Here is a 23407-nt window from a genome sequence, read left to right as displayed (position 1 = left end):
TATTTGTCATGTGGTGTACTGCATTTGCGGTATCAAGCACTCTGCTCCTATAATAGCAAGGATTTATCTAGAATTCCAAACAGGCTGCCCTTGGCAGGCAAATTTGGGTGAAAATTGTGATAGTGTTCAAAATTTCATACTTTCTCAGGAATTGTGAATTTGTATGCAGACTTGGGGTTGACTATGTGCCCAGCTCTGAGCAAGTCTAGATAATACCGAAATAGATTTACATGACAGGTCCTTTGTTGTGTGTATATTACAGCAGTGGTGCGGGTGTAACTTGCAACAATGCAGTCTACTGGACCAGCTTAATTAACGCTAATTGGCTCAGGCTGTCGATTGTGGCTCTCACTTCACAGGTTCCGTGTTTCTCTTCAATCCTTGGAACAAGTTGTGTTTGTGTTAGGCTAGGTTAGGTTAACCACAACGCTATATTTAACCCTTTCCCATCAAGCACCCCTTTACGATCATTAGGGTTGGGTACCCCTTTCTGATCAAACACCCCTTTACGATCATTAGGGTTGGGTACCCCTTTCTGATCAAGCACCCCTTTACGATCATTAGGGTTGGGTACCCCTTTACGATCAAGCACCCCTTTACAATCCTTAGGGTTAGTTATGTGTAAGGGCATGGGTTAGCTATCTCTTTTACTTGATCCAAAGTCATTTTTCGAAAATCCTTACCTTTTTTATCAAGTTTCAAGCACCGCTCTGTCTCTGACAACAAATGTAACTTGTTTCAATAAGCACCCCACTTTGTCAATTTGCCCAGCTCCCAGGGTGCTTACTACAGCTAACATTTAGTCCTATGTTTGTTTTTTGTTTCAATTGTCTTGCAACCATGGCAACATATGTTACAAAGGATTCCAGAGAATCTCTTCATTTTCAGGAGAAATCTAGATTTGCCATAGATTTGTAGACTTGTTTGGGACCCTTGATATTTCTTCTTCAGTGTCTGTAGGAGAGACGAGTGCTGTTGTCACTGACAAAGTATAACACCAACATCTGAAGTGTTTCATCCGTATACCCTGTCCATATACCATGTCCATATACCATGTCCCAGACTTGTTTATTTACTGCTGTTGAGATGCTGGAATATTGCTGACTTCAGTGTTCAACTTTCATTCACTCACACACCTGCTTATAAGACTGGGAGAGTGGAAGGTCGGTGGTTCAGTTCCCTCGTGGCCATGTGATTCCAAAAGATGGTAAAGGGAGTCTATGTGGTATGGGTGGCACAGTTTTTGTATTTTCAATTTAGCCGTGCAGAGTTGTGTCCTTTGGGCATGCCTGTCGGGGAGAGTAAAGCTGGTGGTTCCAAATAATCTTGTCTGTCTTTAAGACTTCAGACCATATAAAACAATCACCCCCACTCTGTTCCACCCCTCATCCCCCTTCTCAGCTTCATCTTATAGTACTCATCCCATTTTCAGCTCTGTTAGCCTGATGCTCTATTCACTCACACAACTCCAAAGGTTTACATTTAATAAATAAATGGCAAGAGCTACTGTTTTGTCAAAATATCTAGTTCACTCGGTTTTCAAACAAACTTTTACAAGAAATGAGCTGCAGACTTTAAATATAAGCTGGATATGACCAATAGTGTCTATCCCTGATGTCTCCACAACAGTGGCATAAAAATTTGCCTTGCAGAATTTTATCTTTTAAAATTAAGTTTCAATGTTTCATGTTTATATTGGCTTTGCATGTTTTAGTTTGGGGTCAGTTTCCTTCCCAGTTAAACACCAGTACACTTTATATACTTAAGAGGGAATTGTTTGAGTTATGAACGTCTAAAAAAATCACAATTTGATAAATGCAAACACGGCTAATATTGAGTATATTTTGCCAGTCTGTGATAAAATATCATTACCAAAGCACAAAATATGAACTGAATCTGTACCTAACTGATTGCTTTGTAAATAGTATAACAGTGAGTCCTGCACCATGATTGCGGAATCTGTTATGTTTTTAATCAAAGCCAGTCTAGATGATAAAAATAGGCAGGTCTATTCGGCTAAATCGGCATTGGGATTGTTTTTTATTAGAACAACCGAGAAAATCGTATTGTGTGTTAAACGTTTTCATAAACTCTGAGTCTTTATCAATAGTGTTCACATGCCTTTGGGCTTTGGGTGTATTTTGCCAGTCTGTGTCAAGATATCAGACTCATAATATCAATACAGATGTAAATTGAATGATAAATACTGATAACTTTGTGGGAAGTATAAACATGATAAACAATTTTTGTCCATCAGTGCATCAGGGGACTGATATTATGCTTGTACAGTACTTTGTAATTGAACATGGCTGAACAATTGGGTGTTTGTGTGTGACTCACAGTTACTGTGTAATGAATGTGGAGAATGTTTGAGTAATTACATGTACCAGACTGACCACGGCCTAAATTAGGTGTCTGAACACTTTGATGTAGCATCATCCTGTCACTGGCGAACCCTTGACCATGCTGACCCTGCACATACTTCTGTGTAATCATGGTACATTGCTTATATCCATTTGTGTTGGCACTGAGAAATGGTTGCATTTTTTTTAATGCTTTTTTTTCTTTTCTTTAGTTAACATTTGCAAAATTATAGGTTATATGTAAGGAAGAGAATTTACAGAGCTCCAGATAATCAATTAAGTTTTTACCCGAAGGTTTCTATTTCAATTGGTTTTTTACATTTTTCACTAGGTAATCAATAATTTTTCACTCGTCTATTCATCATTCTATTGTTTTTTGTGGTTTTTTTCCCTAAATGAGTAAGAGTTTTGAGATTTCTGAAAAAAAGAAATAATGTTTTAGATGTCTATATCGGTTCTAAATATAGGCTTGACTCGGGAAATAAGTTAGCTGATAAGTGTGTTACCGAAATTAGCCCTGTTGTACGCATGGTGAAAAAGCTTCATTGGGTATTTACGCATGCTGTTTTCAAACAATTGAGTTTTTCATTTAATGCATATGTTTCTGTACACAAGTTTATTGAAAGTAATTGGGTTTTGAATAGTTTTGGGGTGTATTTTACACAAATACGCAGCTTATCTGTAGCTCTTAATTTATAATAAATATTAAAGAAGTTGACATCCATAAATTCTCTTCCTTTGTGTATCACTTCTCAATGCCTTTCAAGGACTTGATTATTTAAGTGTGATTGAAATTAAGCAGGCAAGTTGAGGGATCCTAATATTATAACCATCATGTTAAATGTTGAAGATTTAGGGGTCCCTATGTTCTAAAATTAATAGGAAAAAGTGTCATAGCAAAAGACATTAAAATATGGTACTTGTTATTACCCTGCCTGGCACTCAGAATTAAGAGGCTAAAACAAGGACTGGTCGGCTTTGAGTCAGTATACTGTGTCTGAGTGGGTTCTCCATGTTAAACTGCAGCATGGTATCTCTGGCATTAGTCCAGAATATGTGTGTGCTGCTATGTAGAAGTGCAGTAATCTTGAATGTGATGTCAAACCCTAATTCACCTCAACCATAAGACAGCGTACCGTAAGGATCCAAGGACCCCTGTTAATTTCTAACACTGTATTACCATGATTAAAAGATTTGAAGCAAAGTGTAACTCAGCTGGAAAATATGTCAAACTGACAAATTCTGGAATATAAAGATCTCTTATTGAGAAAGGAATTTGTTGGGTTCATGTCAGTGAACATTTAGACAGCTGACACGAAGTTGAAAAAAAAGAAAAACACTGATTGTTCCTTTAATGGTTGATTCAACCCATGGCCTTCTAATCTTGACAGTCTTCTTAACAAACACTTTCAGCCTTGCAGCCACAATATGATTATTGTGCAGCTAAAGACATAATCCCTTTCTCAGATACACCAATATTAATCTAACACATCGAAGGGCCTCTGTGCTAATAATCAAGGGAATTTTCACAAGTCCAGTAATTGTTGAAGCGGATAATGTAGTTGATGTAGACATCCCAATCACGTTAATGTTATTTGAAGTCCATCGGTTTGTTTGCTCGACCAGTTGTGGTAATCCTCTTTGGAATCCTGTGAGCCTGGCTGTTGATGCATTGCTCGACTTTCTTCCCTTAGTGGAACGAACTGATGGACAGTGGCTTCAGGCTTCATTTTGTTAAATAAACTTTATCTTCTTGAATTTAAATCGTAGAGGTATGATTCTGTTAATGGGTTTAAGGTCACTTTGGAATGAGAATACTATCTCAAGTTTTATGGCAGTATTTTCAGTAGATTTTAGTGGTAACTTATGAACCAGTATAAGCTAATCTTACAAGACCAGAAGAACATGCCTTGAGGTCACAGGTGACTGTGAATGGAAAAGTATTTCTAATTGGTGAGGGGTTGTTACACTCAACTCAAATACAACTTGGGTCACATTTTGTTTCGTTTTATTGTTTACAGAATTGATTGAAGATAAAACATATTTGTGTGCTGAGTAATTTTCTTAATATTTGGCATGACGTTGTTTGAGGTTGTCAGTTTAATGGGAATAAATGCTAGCACAGTTTAAAATGTGGTATGTTGGTAGTTTTATACCAACATGTATATATGTTTACTTCTGAAAAGGCTTTGTCCTCTGCATCTAATGCTTGGATCAGTGTTATTTCAATATTAACAGTTGCTTTCATTATGTGTGATCTTGTAGTGTGTCTTTTTACTTTTCTGATCCATCAAAGATAGAGAGGTTAGACAAGAATAAGTAACAAGTATTTGTAGTTTACTTTTTGTCTTCTCGGCATGTAATGTGTTTCCAAATGAAACAAGCTTGAATTTGATTCTGTTAATAGTGGTGTATTTGTCCGGACCGTATTTCTAAAACTATTGGTATTCTTTCATGACACTTTGTACGCACAAACACCAGGTTGTCAAATGGTGCCTTTTGCTATTTAGGGGTGTTTTTTCCGTTTCCTTGGCAACATGTTTGACTTTGACTCTGTTCATAGTGGTGTGTTTGTCCGGACCTTTACTCTAAAACAAATAGGTATTCTGTTATAAAAATACCAGGTTGTCAATTTAGGAATTTTTATTTTTTCCATTTCCATGGCAACAAGTTAGATTTTGACTGTGGTGGCGGAGCCCAGGGGGTAAAAGATTCACTCATCACACCAAGTCTGGGTTTGATTCCCCACATGAGTACACTGTGAGCCCATCGCCATGATATTACTGGAATAGATCTATAAATGGCGTAATACCATACTCACTTACTCAGCAATAGAAATTGTCACTAGACCTATAGTCCTACGGCCAAACTTGTTTATTTGTTTGTTAACACCTCACTCAGCAATATTTCAGTGGTCTGTAAATAATCGAGTCTGGACCAGACCAGAGTCTGTATTGACATCATGAGTATCGATCCACGCAATTGGTATACGATGACATGCATCAAGCATGTCAGTGAGCCTGATCACCTGATCCCATTAGTCACTTCTTATGACAGGCAAGCATGGCTTCTATGGACAAGGTATCATAAGGACAAGTAGACATTTGCCATTTTTAAAGGTTTTTCTATATGTTGTCATTATACATGTGGAATGGTGGACGAAAAATGTTATTTTCTATCGGTGTTACTCTAAGAACTGGTCGCTTGACTGTTAGACTCCCTACAAGGCCTCAGTGATGTAGCTGGGGTATTGCTGTCAGTGGTTTTAACAATGATGAAATGAGATCACTCACTGGTAAAGATACAGTTTTCAATATGGAAAAAGGAAGAAAGAATCTGATTTGGTTGTTATCTCTTTATTTCGTACAGGAAATGAGTTGAGTGAGTCGGGTGTAACACAGATTTGAACAGTATTCAAGTTATATCACGGCGTGTCAGCTAGTTGTGGAAGGCAAGTCTGAAGTGATGCAGGTCTCAGACGTTTACCACTTTGATGAAACCCATGAGCATGGGTATGGTGCTGGTTCTTGAGAATAAATTAGTTTGCAGATGAAGTGATCAATGTAACTAAGTTTTACAGGAAGGATGTCTGGTTTGTCTAGGCGGAATAGTTTGACACATGAGCGAACACTATGTATGAGGATAAGGCCAGGTTGTGACAGGCCAACTGTAACACTAGATGCAACCAGGTGGGCCAACAGGTCAATCTGGAACTATCTCTTCATGTTACGTACTTGTGGTCTATTCTGGAATGTAACTTGTAATAGACCCGGGGTCTTGTCGAGATCCGGGGTAGAAGCCCATGCTTGCCGTAAATAGCGACTATGCTTTCATAAGAGGCGACTAACGGGATTGGGTGGTCAGGCTCGGTGACTTGTTTGATGCATGTCATCGTATCCTCTGTGGTCTAGTTGTAGAGCGTCCACCCGGAGAGCAGAAGGTCCGGGGTTCGATCCTGGCTGCGTCATACTAAAAGACGTTAAAGATGGTACTTGTTGTTACCCTGTCTGGTGCTCAGCATTAAGGGGCTAAAACAACGACTGGACGGCTCAGAGTCAGTATATTATGTCTGAGTGGGGTATTCATGGTAAACTGCGGCATGGTATCTCAGTGGGCTAGCACTATAAATCGGCATCAGTCAGTGCAGTAATCTTGAAACGACGTTAAGCCCCATTTCACCTCGACTCACCTCACCAATTGTGTACATCAATGCTCATGATATCAATCACCTGATTGTCTGGTCCAGCCTCTATTATTTACAGACTGCCATCATGTAGCTGGTATGTTGCTGAGTGTGACATTAAAAAATAAACAAAATAAACAACAAACTTGTAATACCGACTCCGTGGTCTAATGGTAGAGCGTTCGCCTGGAGAGTGGAAGAACCCGGGGTTTCGATCCCCGGCCACGTCATACCAAAAGACGTTAAAAGATGGTGCTTGTTGTTACCCTGCCTTGCGCTCGGCAATAAGGGGCTAAAACAAGGACTGGTCGGCTCAGAGTCAGTATACTGTGTCTGAGTGGGGTATTCATGTTAAACTGCGGCATGGTATCTCAGTGAGCTAGCACTATAAATCGGCATCAGTCCGGACTAGTACATGCAGCCACACAAACACACACGTGCATGCACGTCGCTATTTAAGTGCTATAATCTTGGACGCGACAAACCCAATTTCACCTCACCTCACCTCACAAACTTGTAATATGATATGAAAAAGTGTGGTGAAACAGTGAGGATGTTGCCAATCAGCTGACAAATGGCCACAATAAATAGTGCCTTCATGCTTCAAGCAACACACAACCCTGAAAATTTGCTCCCAAATCCCTATCTTCCCACCTTCATAAAACTGCGTCAGGTTTCTTGGAACAGATTTTTATTTATGGCCTGTGATCATCATTCAGCGTGACCATGGGGAAGGGTGAAATAATATTGTTGATGTTACATACCGGAATATAGCTGTAGGTGTGATAGCAGATGGGATGTGTGGTCTCCAGAAGTTACTGTATCTTCATTAGATGCATGCATGGCTATATTTATTGGGACAGTATCTATTTGTAGCATGGATCAATGTTGTAACTCTAACGAACAAGCTACACTTCCTTGTTAGAAATAGCAAGTATGTCAGCCGATGCTTGCGGGCCTATGGTTTAGGTATAATGTGTTGGCCTCATAGCTAGGTTTATTTCTAGGGAGCCACCTGGCTCCTGCTATTAGATCTGTGGTTGGCCAAGGCAATATTTTTGGAGCCCATATTATTTTACAGAGGTGTGAATTAATTATGAGATAAAGATGATAAAACAATGTAAATATCTTCAGAGCCATGTTCCAGTCATGACAGTAAAGTAAAACAATAACCTTATTGAAACATATTTGTAGTCCTCCAAGTCTTTTAATTGAGCAACAGTCTGATAAAACATGGGTGGTAAGCGCACAATTTGGTCCCTTTGGATCCGTATTATCCCGAAATAGAGGGCTGGCATGGCTAATTATTGTTAGGCAGATTAACTGGTTAGGTTAATTAGAGTTGAGTTCTTACTTGGGAAACAGTGATTTGATACATTCCATGGATAAGGGGTCTTTGATGGAAGAAAACTAGGATGATAACCACAGACAAGGATGGGGATGCAGTGGAGAAAACTTGTTTGATGGAAAACCTGATCCCTATGCTATCAGGAACCAGTTCTTCCTAGACTATTGCGCTATTTTAACACTGTACTTGTTGTACTTGATGGCTTGACTGAATCAGGTGGCCACAGTGTCTGTGTTGTGTGGTGCATTCCAGGACTATCTGTACTTGGCAGTGTGCTTGCATGATGGTCATCAGATCAACCAATGAATTATTTATAAGCTGCTGTAATAATGTGGGTGTCATATTGCCTACTAGAGACTATGTTATGTAACGAGAAGTCACTCCAATCTGTTGATTCTGTAAGTAGATCAATAAGCCCCGAAGGTTCAAGTTGATCCAACTTCTGTAATCAATATATACAAGTGATTTCTCTGACATAGTTCTCATAGTTTTTGCACTTTTATCAACTCGTGTTGATATATTTGATATCAAAAGACACTAGGGTGAGATTATCTAATGTATGTCCAGACAGATGTTGATCTATTTTCAAGTGATCAGCAAGGGTAAATTGTGATTTTAATTTAACATTTACATTTACATGATTTACAATATTTGTCATGCACCAAGTACACAGTGTCATTTTCATAAAAACAGTTTAGAATGTTCATTATCAATCAGTTATTTTAGAGCCATTTCATACATGCTTGCCATAGAAGGCGGCTATGCTTGTCATAAGAGGCGAGTAACGGGATCAGGTGGTCAGGCTCGCTGACTGGGTTGATGCATGTTATCGTATCCCAATTGCGTGGATTAATGATCATGATGTCAATCACTGGATTGTCTTGACCAAACTTTATTACTTACAGACGGCTGACCTCCGTCATATAGCTGGAATATTGCAAACTGCAGCGTTAAACAACCAAAAAACAAAACAAATTCTTGTTGCTCATTACATAAACATGACCAGTTGCTCATGATTTGACAAGAGCTTAATGTTCCACTGTCCAGCTGATGGTATAGACCCATGTTACAGTCAGTGTGACTGGCAGGACAAGCTGCTGGTAACACTGAAACAATTGCTCCTTGAGTTTGGATCGGGTGAGTGTTTTAGAATGTGAAATTCCAGGGCCGCATTGTACAGGAGTGGGGTATTACTCACGAAATACCAGACTCCCTGTGTCACTTGCTTCATTGAGGAGCAGGGGGCTGACCCACATGTTAAACACACCACTCTGTCATTGCCATGGACTAACAAGGAAGACAGCTGGTCGGTGTTTCACAACTGCTACTCTAGATAATGCTCTCAACGTGCTGAGAGGACATATTTTATGAGTGAGTGAGTTTTACGCTGCTTTTAGTAGCAGGGGACACCAGAAATGGGCTTTACACATTGTACTCCTGTGGGGAATTGAACTCAGAATGACAAACAAACATTTTAACCACAAGGCTATCTCACCGCTTAATATTGACAGTAGTGGGTGACCTCGCCTAGATGAACACTACCAAGCTGACAGTATGTCATGTGATTACGCTGTCAATCGAGCGGACATCTACAGAAATACTAAAGGGACAACTGACGACATCAATTCAGGCTATGAATGATGCGGGCTTTGAGGCCAGACAGATCATTTATGTCAAAATAAAGCGTCCATTCGAAGCTGCAACAGAGAATGCTCGACTTACCAAAAGAAATCACTGAGCTCCACACTGTCGTGTATTGCTTCGGGAAATCCAACCGTGCCGCCTCATGCGGTAATCCCCGTCATCAGCAGCCGTAGTATGACTCAAAAACACACCAAAAGTTCACAGAACGTTAATATCAATCCATTTTCAGCATCAGCCGGGTCTGGATTTCTTTCCAACGCTAACTTTTTCTGAGAACTCATTTCAAGTGAATGACATTTCTGTAGCCGCCATTTTCTAACGTTTGTAAAACCAAGGGATGCCACTCCAAATGGAATGTTAGGGACGGATGACGTCACGACGTCACGACTCTCCACGTTGATATAGTTTGCTATATGTATCTGTCAATATACGGATTGAAGTTGTATTTGTTGACGTTCATCAGCTGATGAAGACAGTGCCTCACGTGAGCAAATTTACCATGAAGCACTTTGCGCATTTAGCGTCATATAGCTGGAATATTGCTGAGTGCGACGTGAAACAACAAAGTTGAACAAACAAACAAAAAACTCAACATGCTCAAGGAGAAGGAATGCATACATAATCAGAAATAAATGCAAACATTAGCTATTTGTAGAGTTAAGTTATTAATGTCGTTAAGCAATAAATCATGTAACTAACCATGGATCTGTGTTATCCTGTGGGTATCCAGATCCTACTCAGGACCCACCCGACCCCAGTATCTGAGTCCAGGGCCCACTTGCTCAAAGCAATCTCAGCGCTAAGATGATCTTAACTCCCATACTTTAACATAGGTTTACAATTGTCTTAGCACTAAGATCCTTTTGTGCAAGTGGGCCCTGTACTAAAAAACAGAAATATTACAATCTATGACTTAATGACAACCTAGGATTTCAGTGAGATTGATGACTCATTTTCAGACAGCCCGTGTTGAATCTAGTTTGATTTTGTTTCTGGTACTCTTTTTAATTTTGTGGATGTTCAGTCTTCTCTCCTGTGTTCTGCTGTTGAAAACCAACAGCTGTCTTACAACTGAACTAGATTGCTGTGACTGGAGAAGTAATTGATCCTTCTAATGTCACACTGTTTATTTTATTTCATGAGCCAAATACAAAACACTGATTTTAAAGGAACCATATTTACATTCTCCCACATATATTATAAGTACTTCGAGTTTGTGTGACGTGGAGGACAATAATGATTATTGCTGAACTTGATCACTCAGGAAGTTATATTTTCACAAATGAACATTACCCGAAGAATAATGCTTGACTACAGTAATGCCCACCCCCCACAATTTTATGAGAATGACAACCAACCAGCATTTTGTAGAAATATAGTCTGTTGTCAATTGTGCTTGAAAACCATCAGTACAAGCTATGGAAGAATTAGCATCTAAAATATTTAACCCTGTATCGCGTGCAGTGTTTAAATTATGCGTGACAACATCCTTGTCATAGACCTAATGTTAAAAGTTACAGATTTAGCATTTGTTTAAGGGGCCAATTACTATAGGAAATGACTTCAAGTACACTTAAGGACCCCCCTAAAGTTAGAATACTGATGTATACTGAACATGTATGCTGAACGGATAAATTTATTTACCCTTTACATATTTTATATCTTATTTATTTGTTGTTCAACGATATATGAAAACATCCATTTTGAAAAGAGCTGAAGAAAATGAGAATGTGGTTCATAAAATGTGTAATCTGGATCTTTGTGTTGATAACATGGTGATTTGTTGCTCATACTATCAACCACTGGATTGCCTGGTCCAGACTGGATTATTTTCAGACATTTTGTGTATTACTTTCCAGATATTTTCATTTTGGTTAAATGTGGCATTTAATCCGTGCATTTTATTTTCCAGGCTGTGGCAATCAACAAGGCTATCAACAGTCAAGAAACACCTGTCAAAGAAAAGCATGTTCGAAGTATCCTTCTGAATTCTGTTGTTTGTCAACCAGAAGTTTCTCAGTAACCAGCAGGTACAGGTTTATAGAAGAATCCAACTTGGTCATAGATTTTGTGCTTGTGTACTTGAAGAATGTGCATGGAAGAAGTTTGTTTGTCGCAGATTGTAGGGATAGATCCCATTGGTCATATCATAGTAGTCCACTGGTCATTTCGAAATAGTAGTTTATGTAATTAGATTTGAGGAGAAAGCAACTTACCCAGCTATATTTTCACTAGTCTCACTGGCTGTGTCAGTCACTGAATTTATCTATGTTATAATTACCAATTTTATTCTCAATCCCAAATTTAAGAAATGTGGTATTTGATGACAATATTATATTCATTATTTATAAATATATAATATTTGACAGAAGAAACTGCAGTTTAAGGGTTCTACTGTACAATAGTTTTTTTCTGCATCCTCTTCTCCAGATGGACAGGATGTGTAAGTTTGAGGTTTTCCAGAAGGAATCATGACAGATGAGAAGACATACACCGTATTTGACGTAATAAGCGCCCCTCTCTAATAACCACCCATGGCAGGATTTGCTAATATATTGGCTAGTGAACAATCCCAATTAGCACCCCTTCTGACCCCTATTCGCATATAATACGCACCACTTACTTCCCCTCTTCGCGTATAATACGCACCGCTTCCTTCCCCTATTCGCGTATAATACGCACCGCTTACTTCCCCTATTCGCGTATAATACGCACCACTTACTTCCCCTATTCGCATATAATACGCACCGCTTCCTTCCCCTATTCGCATATAATACGCACCGCTTACTTCCCCTCTTCGCGTATAATACGCACCGCTTCCTTCCCCTCTTCGCGTATAATACGTACTCATGTGTTGTATGCACCCTTTGTTATTGGAAATTAAATTCTGGAAAAATATATGTCATGCATAAACATTTCAGGCCGTCAGCATAAACCACTAAATTTATCTTTCAACACTGTTTTTTTTTCACCAAAATAATATTCTAATGAGAGCCCCCTATTTCTAATTTTGAGAGCGCCCTGAGCGCTTATTATGTCGAATACGGTAATATGGAAAGAAAATACCACTGAATGTTTACTCTAACTTATTGTTTGTGTTTTCAAATTTGTGGGTGTAATTTTTATTGGATATCAGTGACCTGAAAGTCCAAATGCTCAATAACCATAACGACACCTTGCAGTTTTGAAAATGTATATTTATGTTTTATGGCCTTGAATATATGCAATTCAGACACTCGTAGCCTGAGTCTAGTAACCGAACATTCTATCAAGAACATTCAGCTGGTTCTAGTCCTGGTTCTAGTCCATATATTACAATCTGCAATGTTAGCCACTAGCCGGAAGCCCAGGTCTAGTAAAATGTTGCTCCATTCTAGTAAACTCACTTAGAATCCCAGTTGTGATCACTGCTTGTACTGGACACCATGTGGTGAAGGCAGCCATTTAATGTTAAACTGCAGTGGCTGATGTCCCTCTGGACACATCTATCTCCATTAGCCGTGTCCACCAACATGGTGGTCAGTGTCTGCACTGGACGCACATGTTCACACACAGCAGCTTGGACAGTGTGAGACCACAGCCGATTAATCTCTTAATTTGTTTTGATAGAATTACTTGGACTGAGCATGACATGTGGAGGCTTCACAGGCTCTTGGTGTGATATTCTATACTTGGTCGGGATAAGTGACCCATCCATTAGGAGGAAATGCCATCAGAATTGATTGTCTTAATGAAATTGATGTGATTGACCAGTCCATCAGAGATCTTGTCTCATCATCATGTTGAAAAATGAATGAAATAAATATGTGTTGAAATATGATTTTATGATATCAGTTCAGGAAGAAAAAATCAGAGGATTTTTTAAATGAAAAAAACCTTTACTGCTGTGTTGGTTTGTTGTGGATTTGTATTTGTGTTTGTTGGTTTTAGGAGTCTTCTCACTGCTGCAGCCCCAAACAAATCCATTTAAAATCAAAACAAGTCATGATAATTGCAATATGAAAATTGTAGCGAAAGATTTATGCAGTTCATGATGTTCATACAACAATAATAAAATTATGTTGTTTGTTTGTTGTTGAACGCTGCACTGGCAATATTCCACTTATTTGATGGTGGACTATAAATAGTAAAGTCTGGACCAGACAATCTAGTGATTGAGATCATGAGCATACAATGACATGCATCAACCAAGTCAGCGATTCTGACTATCTGATCCAGTTAGTCACCTCTTACGACAAGCATTACATGAGTTGCCTCTTATAACAAGCATGGGTTGCTGAAGACCAATTCTAACCTAGATATTCATGGGGGCAGGTAAATATATGAGGTCTATATTGTACTTGATTCTGGGATTCCAGGGTAGAATAGATCCCTAGTCTACATTGCTGGTATAAATTACTATAATGAGGATCAGATGGTGTGATGTCCTGATGGTCTGGCTTGGTTCAGTCAACCATGTGTTCAATGCCTGTCCCACACTTGATTATTTACGGGGCGACAGCATGTAGCATAAAGCTGCATGAATCAGTCAATTCCTGTATTTCAATTAAACACAGATGTTATAAGACCTGTGAAGATCCAGGGTAGAATAGGCCTTCAGCAACCCATGCTTGCTGTATAGGACAACTGTGCTTGTCGTAAGAGGTGATGAACGGGATTGGGTAGTCTGGCATGCTGACTTGGTTGATGCATGTCATCATATCCCAATTGCATGGATCAATGCTCATGATGTCAATCACTATAATGTCTGGTCCAGATTCAATTATTTAGAGACCACCATCATATATGACTGGAATATTGCTGAATGCGGCGTTAAACAACAAACAAACAAACAAAACAAATGTTATAAAAAAGGCTATTATAGCAACAGAATTGCTATTTCATTACCAGGGTATCAGGATAATGATTCTTTGCCCCTGTAACAGTGTTGGGATTCCGGGTTAGAATTTAAGGACTCCAGCAACCTTTGTTTGTCGAACAAGGTGACAACATGGCTCAAACAGTCAGGCCTAGCGATTTGTCAGATTGGGTGTCACTGTACCCCAGCGATTTAAGAATAGGTCCCGGGCAGAGCAACCTTATAGCTTGTTGTATGGGGCAACTACAGGGCTCGAGCAGTCAGGCCCAGCGATTTTGGCAGATATTTTGTTATTGTACCCCAATGATTTAAGAATAGGTCCCGGGCAGAGCAACCTTATAGCTTGTTGTATGGGGCAACTACATGGCTCGAGCAGTCAGGCCTAGCGATTTGTCAGATTGGGTGTCACTGTACCCCAATGATTTAAGAATAGGTCCCGGGCAGAGCAACCTTATAGCTTGTTGCATGGGGCAACTACATGGTTCGAGCAGTCAGGCCCAGTGATTTTGGCAGATATTTTGTTATTGTACCCCAACGATTTAAGAATAGGTCCCGGGCAGAGCAACCTTATAGCTTGTTGCATGGGGCAACTACATGGTTCGAGCAGTCAGGCCTAGCGATTTGTCAGATTGGGTGTCACTGTACCCCAATGATTTAAGAATAGGTCCCGGGCAGAGCAACCTTATAGCTTGTTGTATGGGGCAACTATATGGTTCGAGCAGTCAGGCCCAGCGATTTGTCAGATTAGGTGTCATTGTATCCAATGATTTAAGAATAGGTCCCGGGCAGAGCAACCTTATAGCTTGTTGCATGGGGCAACTGTATGGCTCGAGCAGTCAGGCCCAGCGATTTTGGCAGATATTTTGTTATTGTACCCCAACGATTTAAGAATAGGTCCCGGGCAGAGCAACCTTATAGCTTGTTGTATGGGGCAACTACATGGTTCGAGCAGTCAGGCCCTAGCGATTTGGCAGATTAGGTGTCATTGTACCCCAATGATTTAAGAATAGGTCCCTGGCAGAGCAACCTTATAGCTTGTTGTATGGGGCAACTACATGGTTCGAGCAGTCAGGCCCAGCGATTTGTCAGATTGGGTGTCACTGTACCCCAATGATTTAAGAATAGGTCCCGGGCAGAGCAACCTTATAGCTTGTTGTATGGGGCAACTACATGGTTCGAGCAGTCAGGCCCAGCGATTTGTCAGATTGGGTGTCACTGTACCCCAATGATTTAAGAATAGGTCCCGGGCAGAGCAACCTTATAGCTTGTTGTATGGGGCAACTACATGGTTCGAGCAGTCAGGCCCAGCGATTTGTCAGATTGGGTGTCACTGTACCCCAATGATTTAAGAATAGGTCCCGGGCCGAGCAACCTTATAGCTTGTTGTATGGGGCAACTATATGGTTCGAGCAGTCAGGCCCAGCGATTTTGGCAGATTAGGTGTCATTGTACCCCAATGATTTAAGAATAGGTCTCGGGCAGAGCAACCTTATAGCTTGTTGCATGGGGCAACTACATGGTTCGAGCAGTCAGGCCCAGTGATTTGGCAGATTAGGTGTCATTGTACCCAATGATTTAAGAATAGGTCCCGGGCAGAGCAACCTTATAGCTTGTTGCATGGGGCAACTACATGGTTCGAGCAGTCAGGCCCAGTGATTTGGCAGATTAGGTGTCATTGTACCCAATGATTTAAGAATAGGTCCCGGGCAGAGCAACCTTATAGCTTGTTGCATGGGGCAACTACATGGTTCGAGCAGTCAGGCCCAGCGATTTTGGCAGATATTTTGTTATTGTACCCCAACGATTTAAGAATAGGTCCCGGGCAGAGCAACCTTATAGCTTGTTGTATGGGGCAACTACATGGTTCGAGCAGTCAGGCCCAGCGATTTGGCAGATTAGGTGTCATTGTACCCCAATGATTTAAGAATAGGTCCCGGGCAGAGCAACCTTATAGCTTGTTGTATGGGGCAACTACATGGTTCGAGCAGTCAGGCCCAGTGATTTGGCAGATTAGGTGTCATTGTACCCCAATGATTTAAGAATAGGTCCCGGGCAGAGCAACCTTATAGCTTGTTGTATGGGGCAACTGTATGGCTCGAGCAGTCAGGCCCAGTGATTTGGCAGATTGGGTCTCATTGTACCCTGACGACATATTGTGATGCTCATAGCATCACTCACTAATTGGTGTGGTCCAGACAGGTCCAGACTCCATTATTTACAGGATTGCATCATATTGCCATATTGTTCAGAGTTCATAGTTAAACAAAAAAAAAAAAAAACATAATTTGATTTTGATGAGATTTCTAATCACATTCAGCTGGATGTGATGATGTTGAATCCTTAAAATCAGGGGGCGGTCGGGTAGCCTAGTGGTTAAAGCGTCCGCTCGTCACGTCGAAGACCCGGGTTCGATTCCCGACATGGGTACAATGTGTGAAGCCCATTTCTGGTGTCCCCCGCCGTGATATTGCTGGAATATTGCTAAAAGCGGCGTTAAACCATACTCACTCACTCACTCACTCACTCACTCCTTAAAATCAGAACGATTGAAAAGGCAACTACTATAATTCCAGACAAACTTGTGTTTCCAAGACATCATGAATGTATCACTGCCTGCAAAACACAAGTGATGACATGGTAGACATAACATTGCTGATAACCAGATGGAAACAAAGGATCAATATTTTATAGAGTAAGTTTAACCATTATCATCTTGGCACAAGTTTGTGGTTAGGCATTGGTTCCTTCACTCATGATACCAGTAATTTGTGGTGAGTCATAGAATAAACTTGTCAATACTGGCTAAAATTGTACCTTGACCGCGTTGATACTGACTGATTAGTAAATGGTCGCTTTGGCCCAGGGAAAAGTCACAGACAATTTGGTAAATAGAGATTCCTGGTTGTTGTCATGAGTGTCAGAGATCCGAAAAGCTTCTCAGCTTTGTGTGCAGTCTGTCTGGAAAGTTCGGAAAAATCAACTTGTCTCGTTGCTTCAGAACCGCCCCCATTATCTGGTCAAGTAGATGGAGAGTCTGCCTGGAGAGCGGAAGGTTGGTAGTTTAATCCCCTGCTGCATTGTTGAAAGATGGTACTTGTTGTTACCCTGCCTGGCACTTGGCATTATGGGAATAAAACAAGGACTGGTCGGCTCGTAATAGATGAACTGCATCTGAGTGGGGTATCCATGTTAAACTTCGGCATGGGAGCTATGTGGGCTAGCAGTACAGACTAGTACATATGTATGCACACATGCATAATCTTGAACCCGACGTTTAACCATGTTTCGTCATGTTCGTCTGACCTTCAGTGGGCTAGCACTATAAAATCGTCATTAGTCCGGACAAGTACAAGCAGCCACTCACATACACGTGCAATAATCTTGTACACAATTTTAAACCAAATTTTACGTCACCTTCACCTCACCTAAAAGTTCGTCAGAATTTGCTTATTGGAGCTGGTGCAGCGATAGGAACTACCAGTTTTAGTTGATAACATATCTTAAATATTTCAAATATCTTCTAGTCCTTATGATATCTAAACTATTGAGCAGTTTGGCAAGGACTGTAGGACCAGTGCCAATTTCAGTCACTTTGGCGGTTAACACGTGGAACACAGTAATTGTTTATTATATTACTGCATAATAGCACCTATTACTTGAACATTACTATTAGATATAGCTGCCTTTGACAGAACAGGAAATTTGCTGATGTTGTTACTGTTATGAACAACAGCGACACCCACAAGATGATCATGAATTATTGATTCCTGAAGACAGTACTGTACAGAATTGATGACATCAGTTGTTGGATATCAGACATCAGTGTATGAAAGGAAATCTGAAGAACCACGGACGACTGAGTTTCTCTTGTTCACGCCATGCAACAAACTATAAATTGTCCCCACGATAACTAGACTGGAGTTATTTTCGTAACAGATATGAATAATATTTTTTCACATGTACTTAGAAAATCATCCGTATTGGTTCCTTTGAACACAACGAAGAAGCATTACTTTAACATGCAGGGCTTATTTCTAAATGTGAGATATTGGCGTCAGTACCAAGGTCTCAAACTGACAATAATTCTGGGATTTCACCAATATGAAAGTAATGTTGCCAATAATAATGACAGCACCTATGATTATTGACACTTTTTGACAAAGGAAGGGTATCAATTTCTGGGAAGTTGATATCCAGGAAGGAAACAATCACCATTTGGAGATTTTATGTCTTTGCTCTTAGATTGGAACTCTCAGTAGTATCAACAGTGACACCAGTTTTCACGATTCGACTGCCATGGGCATGTAGTGAAATTTTTATATGAAAGCTAGTCATGGAATTAACTAGTCATGGAATACCAATTTAATATGACTACGTCTAAGTTTAATCTGCCAGGTAATTTTTTTTCTCAAAATCTTGGTGGGTTACATAGAATTTTTCATATGCTTGGAATCTTTTCAATAATGTTTTCATATTTTTTTCTGGAAAGACCAGACCACTTTTTGTCTTGTTTTACAAATTATTTAGGAAAACACAGGCTGAGGGAGGCCAAAAGTTAGATTACTAAACGTGCTAAATAGGTCAGTGCCCCGATCCACAAATTGTTCTTGGACTGCTACAAATGTCAAATATCAATATGGTAAGATCAGTTTGTGGATAGAAGACTGCCTTGTGCATGTTGTGTTTAATCACAAATGACAAACTACATTTTTTAACAGAAGTTTTTCGAAAGAGGATCTCCCCAAACTATGATGGTGTTAGAAATTACAGGTCCGGGCATTCTTTGGTTCTACTTCTACAGTATTTGAATCTGTGGATTGTAATAAATGCCAGTCACTTTCAACATTGATGTTATGGCTGAGGCCCCATTCCACAAAGTGATGTTAGTGCTCTGATTGTCCTAGGCCTGTTAAAGTATGCGAGTCTGGATTGGCAGCCAGGAATTTTGACTTTCTTGCTGAATTTTATGTCGCTTTAAACAGCTGATTTATTATGATGGTGAATCTAAGAACTTGAGTATGGATATGTATTTGATTGAATTCCTCCTGATTGTTTATTCTTGAAACTGGAGAGTCCCCTGACATGTCTATCGCCACGGAAACATAGTGACCTCATGGTTTCCTGTTTGCCTTCCACCCCCAGTTTCAATGATTATCCAATCTGGTCTATTCTGAGACACTTCATTACGACCTTATAGACTGTATTGGAGCCCCAGTAATAAACTTATCAACCTGTCTGTGCAGAATGGTCTTGTGAGATGTCTACATTCCCTGTGTGTGTAGTCTGTTGTCTGGTTGCAAGATGACATACTGTCATGACTAATATGGTTACAAGTTTTATATGGGATTCTCAAATAATATGTCCGTGTATTGGTAAAAACAGTGTCTTGCAGTAATTACTAAATTGTTGCAATATATTGGGAGCTAATGTGTTTGACAGGGTTTGACACCGATTACACATGCAGATTCCACTTTTCTACATAATAATGTAATTCTTTCTCAGCATGGTCAGTCACAGCCATTTTGTTACCATGGATAACAGTGTAAGGAAATAACACTTCCACATTTCCGCTGTTTTGTTAATCTATGTGTAGGGAAACATCATTTGTGATACAAATAGTAAGAAAACTTGTTATGTATTTTTTATTCTGCATACTGGAACACAGAAAAAATGTAATATGTATCATTTGATGATATCCTTTAATCCTATCAAAACATTGCAGATAGCCTTGTAACAATTTGCCAAATTTCATTTGCATCAAGATACAGGATACGAGAGTTGTATCCTGGGGTCATGTATAATGCAAAATGAGACACAAAAGGAGCATGTTATTTGGTAGGAACAAAAAGTCAGATTGTATTTGAACAAGTAGCTAGATTTATTGTTAGTTCCTTTGATTTATTTAGAGTAAGTGAGTTTACGAAGTAGCCAGTGTGTTTTTTCTGGGTTTTTTTTAATCTTGGCAATGATGACCCCATTTGGCCAATGCAAGGTAACCTTGGTGTTCAGCAACGTGTGCTTGTAAGAGTTGGCTTAATGGATCAGGTGGTACTCATTGACTTGGTCGATTGAGTGTAAATATCCTACCCAGTAGGCATGGGATAGAGCTCATAACATCAATCACTGGTTTGTCTGGTCCAGGTCATCTTGATATGGCTGATTGTTGCTGATTGCCGTGTTAAAGAACTAGCAAATAATTAGTGGTGATGTGTGTAACTGCATCAGATTTTGGAACAACAACCAGAGCTCCATGTTAGCTATGTATTTGCGTAAAATAAGCAAAATAAATCACCTTTGCATACCGTATATGACCATAGATAAGCTGAATTTTGAGGACCCCCAAAAAGATTCTTCAGAAAGAGTCTGCTTATGTATGGGTTACACTTTCATCAAACTGTTCTTCTGGTAGTAAGAGTGGTTGAGTAGCCTAGTGGTTAAAGCATTCACTCGTCTCGCCGAAGACCCGGGTTCGACTCCCGACATGGGTACAATGTCCCCCCACCCTGATATTGTTAGATTATTGCTAAAAGGGGCGTAAAACCATACTCACTCACTTCTGGTAGTAAATTTGAGTTGCTTGTGCACACTATGCATTTAAAACATCATGATATGATTCTAGTAGATCCATTGCTATGAGGATCGGTATTCAAAGTAATTGCATGTAAATTGGAAAATTGTCGGTTTACATTAGTTTGGTCAATTGTCAAATCTGTCTGCAGTCTGTATTGATGTTATTGACTGGCTGTCGCTCCATGTTTCTCCGATTGGTCCACGCTGCACCAATATGGTCACATGATATGATCAGTCACCACTTGTTACTACCTCATTGCCAATTAAAGCTGATTTTAATAGGAAATGGGAAAATAATGATTTGGGCGAAGAACCCGAGATGGTGTTGAGTCTGGTGAAAGTCTGTTGATTTGATGGCAGTTAGACCCTGAGGGGATGGTATGGCCAGGAACTGATCAACACCGGAGGAGGATATAATCAGGGATGATAAGTAGAGGAGACGAAGACTTCATTGTCAATATTGCTGCTGCATTACCTGATGTCAGAGTCTTGGTTCATAGGAGTCATAATGACATACGCCCAGACAACTACAAGTGCATGCACGCACACACATGCATAATCTTGAACGTGTGTTTAACCATGTTTCATCTCACCTTCATGACATCATAAGGTTCTATACCATAATGTCAAGGAAGAATGTTGGGCTTTTGAGGATATGTTGTGAGAACACCCCCATTCGGTTGGGGATTGAGTATGTACAGAATCAGACCAGCACTCTCCTGCTGACAATGCCCATTTCATGTTACAAGATCAGGGGTTTTCTGTGGTGTCATTAGCAGGGTATACCGGTCTTGTACTGGAACAGGTTATGTTTCAGTACACTGGGGGGTATGTGTAACATCCATTACAGGAGTTCTGTACAAGAACAATCATCTTTAAACTCCAAGCAAATGACACATAATAGAACGTTTACTGAGTTGCAAAGATTTCTTTCATTTTATATGTTTGTTTTTGAAATTATGGCCATCTGGTGTCAGAAATCATTTGATATCTCCATTAAATGCATGGAAGATAAATATGTGATCATACATACTTGTTTTGTCTACTGTGAATAATGCCCTTAACTTGTACAAGACACAATCCTTGGTACCTTCCAAGACAATGGCGGAGGGATGTTCTGGACCGTTGCCACCAAGCTGCCTGTCCAGGGCAACCCCATCGTGTGCTGGAAGTTTCTCCACGTTCTCCACAAGATACTTCGAGATGGACACCCTAATGTAAGTATTCCTCCACACATATATAAGTGCCACTTAGTCATAAACACCCCACTGTCAGCGTACTTTGACATGGACTCCTATTGTGAGTACCACTTAAGCTTGGACATGCTATTGTAAGTACCGCTCAGACATGACCATCCTATTATAGGTACCACTCAGACATGGCCATCCTATTGTAGGTACCACTCAGACATGGTCATCCTATTGTAGGTACCACTCAGACATGGCCATGCTATTGTAGGTACCACTCAGACATGGCCATCCTATTGTAGGTACCACTTAAGCTTGGACATGCTATTGTAAGTACCGCTCAGACATGACCATCCTATTATATGTACCACTCAGACATGGCCATCCTATTGTAGGTACCACTCAGACATGGCCATCCTATTGTAGGTACCGCTCAGACATGGCCATCCTTTTGTCGGTACCACTCAGACATTGCCATCCTATTGTAAGTACCACTGAAGCTTGGACATGCTATTGTAAGTACCACCCAGACATGGCCATCCTATTATATGTACCACCCAGACATGGCCATCCTATTGTAGGTACCACTCAGACATGGCCATGCTATTGTAGGTACCACTCAGACATGGCCATCCTATTATATGTACCACTCAGACATGGCCATCCTATTGTAGGTACCACTCAGACATGGCCATGCTATTGTAGGTACCACTCAGACATGGCCATCCTATTATATGTACCACTCAGACATGGCCATCCTATTGTAGGTACCACTCAGACATGGCCATCCTATTGTAGGTACCACTCAGACATGACCATCCTATTGTAGGTACCACTCAGACATGGCCATCCTATTGTAGGTACCACCCAGACATTGCCATCCTATTGTAGGTACCACTTAGGTTTAGACATCCTAATAACAAATATATGACCCACCAAAAGGAGGACAGCAGAAAGTATTGCTGGGCCTCATATAGTTCAAGCACCTTCTGGTTCCCTATCCAGTCAGGGTCAAGCTCTTCTCATTGACAAGTAACGAAAGGCTGGGCTCTCCACGTGAAGCTTCAGACAGGGGTCATCTCAAAGGAAACAGATGTAATTTAGGATATTGATGTGTATGCAGTCAACTCAGGGGATAGGACATGTCTAGATGCAGAGGACCTGAAAAACAATTACTGTGTATGTCTGTTACCTGCAAATTCTGTTCTTTCACCAGTCACTAGTCAATCCATTGGGATTCCGGGTAAACATATG

At 40.2% G+C, this 23407-nt stretch overlaps 1 protein-coding gene across 1 annotated transcript in view; it reads left to right on the top strand.

Annotated features, from left to right (window-relative positions):
• LOC139456533 (huntingtin-interacting protein 1-like) overlaps positions 1-23407 on the top strand; it is a 72937-nt gene that overhangs the window by 942 nt on the left and 48588 nt on the right. Inside the window, exons 2-3 of the mRNA XM_071238302.1 lie at positions 11451-11514; positions 22041-22183. Coding sequence (XP_071094403.1) covers positions 11451-11514; positions 22041-22183 — 207 coding nt within the window. The remainder of the gene's footprint in view (positions 1-11450; positions 11515-22040; positions 22184-23407) is intronic.

Source organism: Haliotis cracherodii, unplaced genomic scaffold, assembly GCF_022045235.1.
Source record: "Haliotis cracherodii isolate W230 unplaced genomic scaffold, xgHalCrac1.p SCAF_11, whole genome shotgun sequence".
Taxonomy (NCBI): Eukaryota; Metazoa; Mollusca; class Gastropoda; order Lepetellida; family Haliotidae; genus Haliotis; species Haliotis cracherodii.
This window is presented reverse-complemented; position numbering and strand designations above follow the sequence as displayed.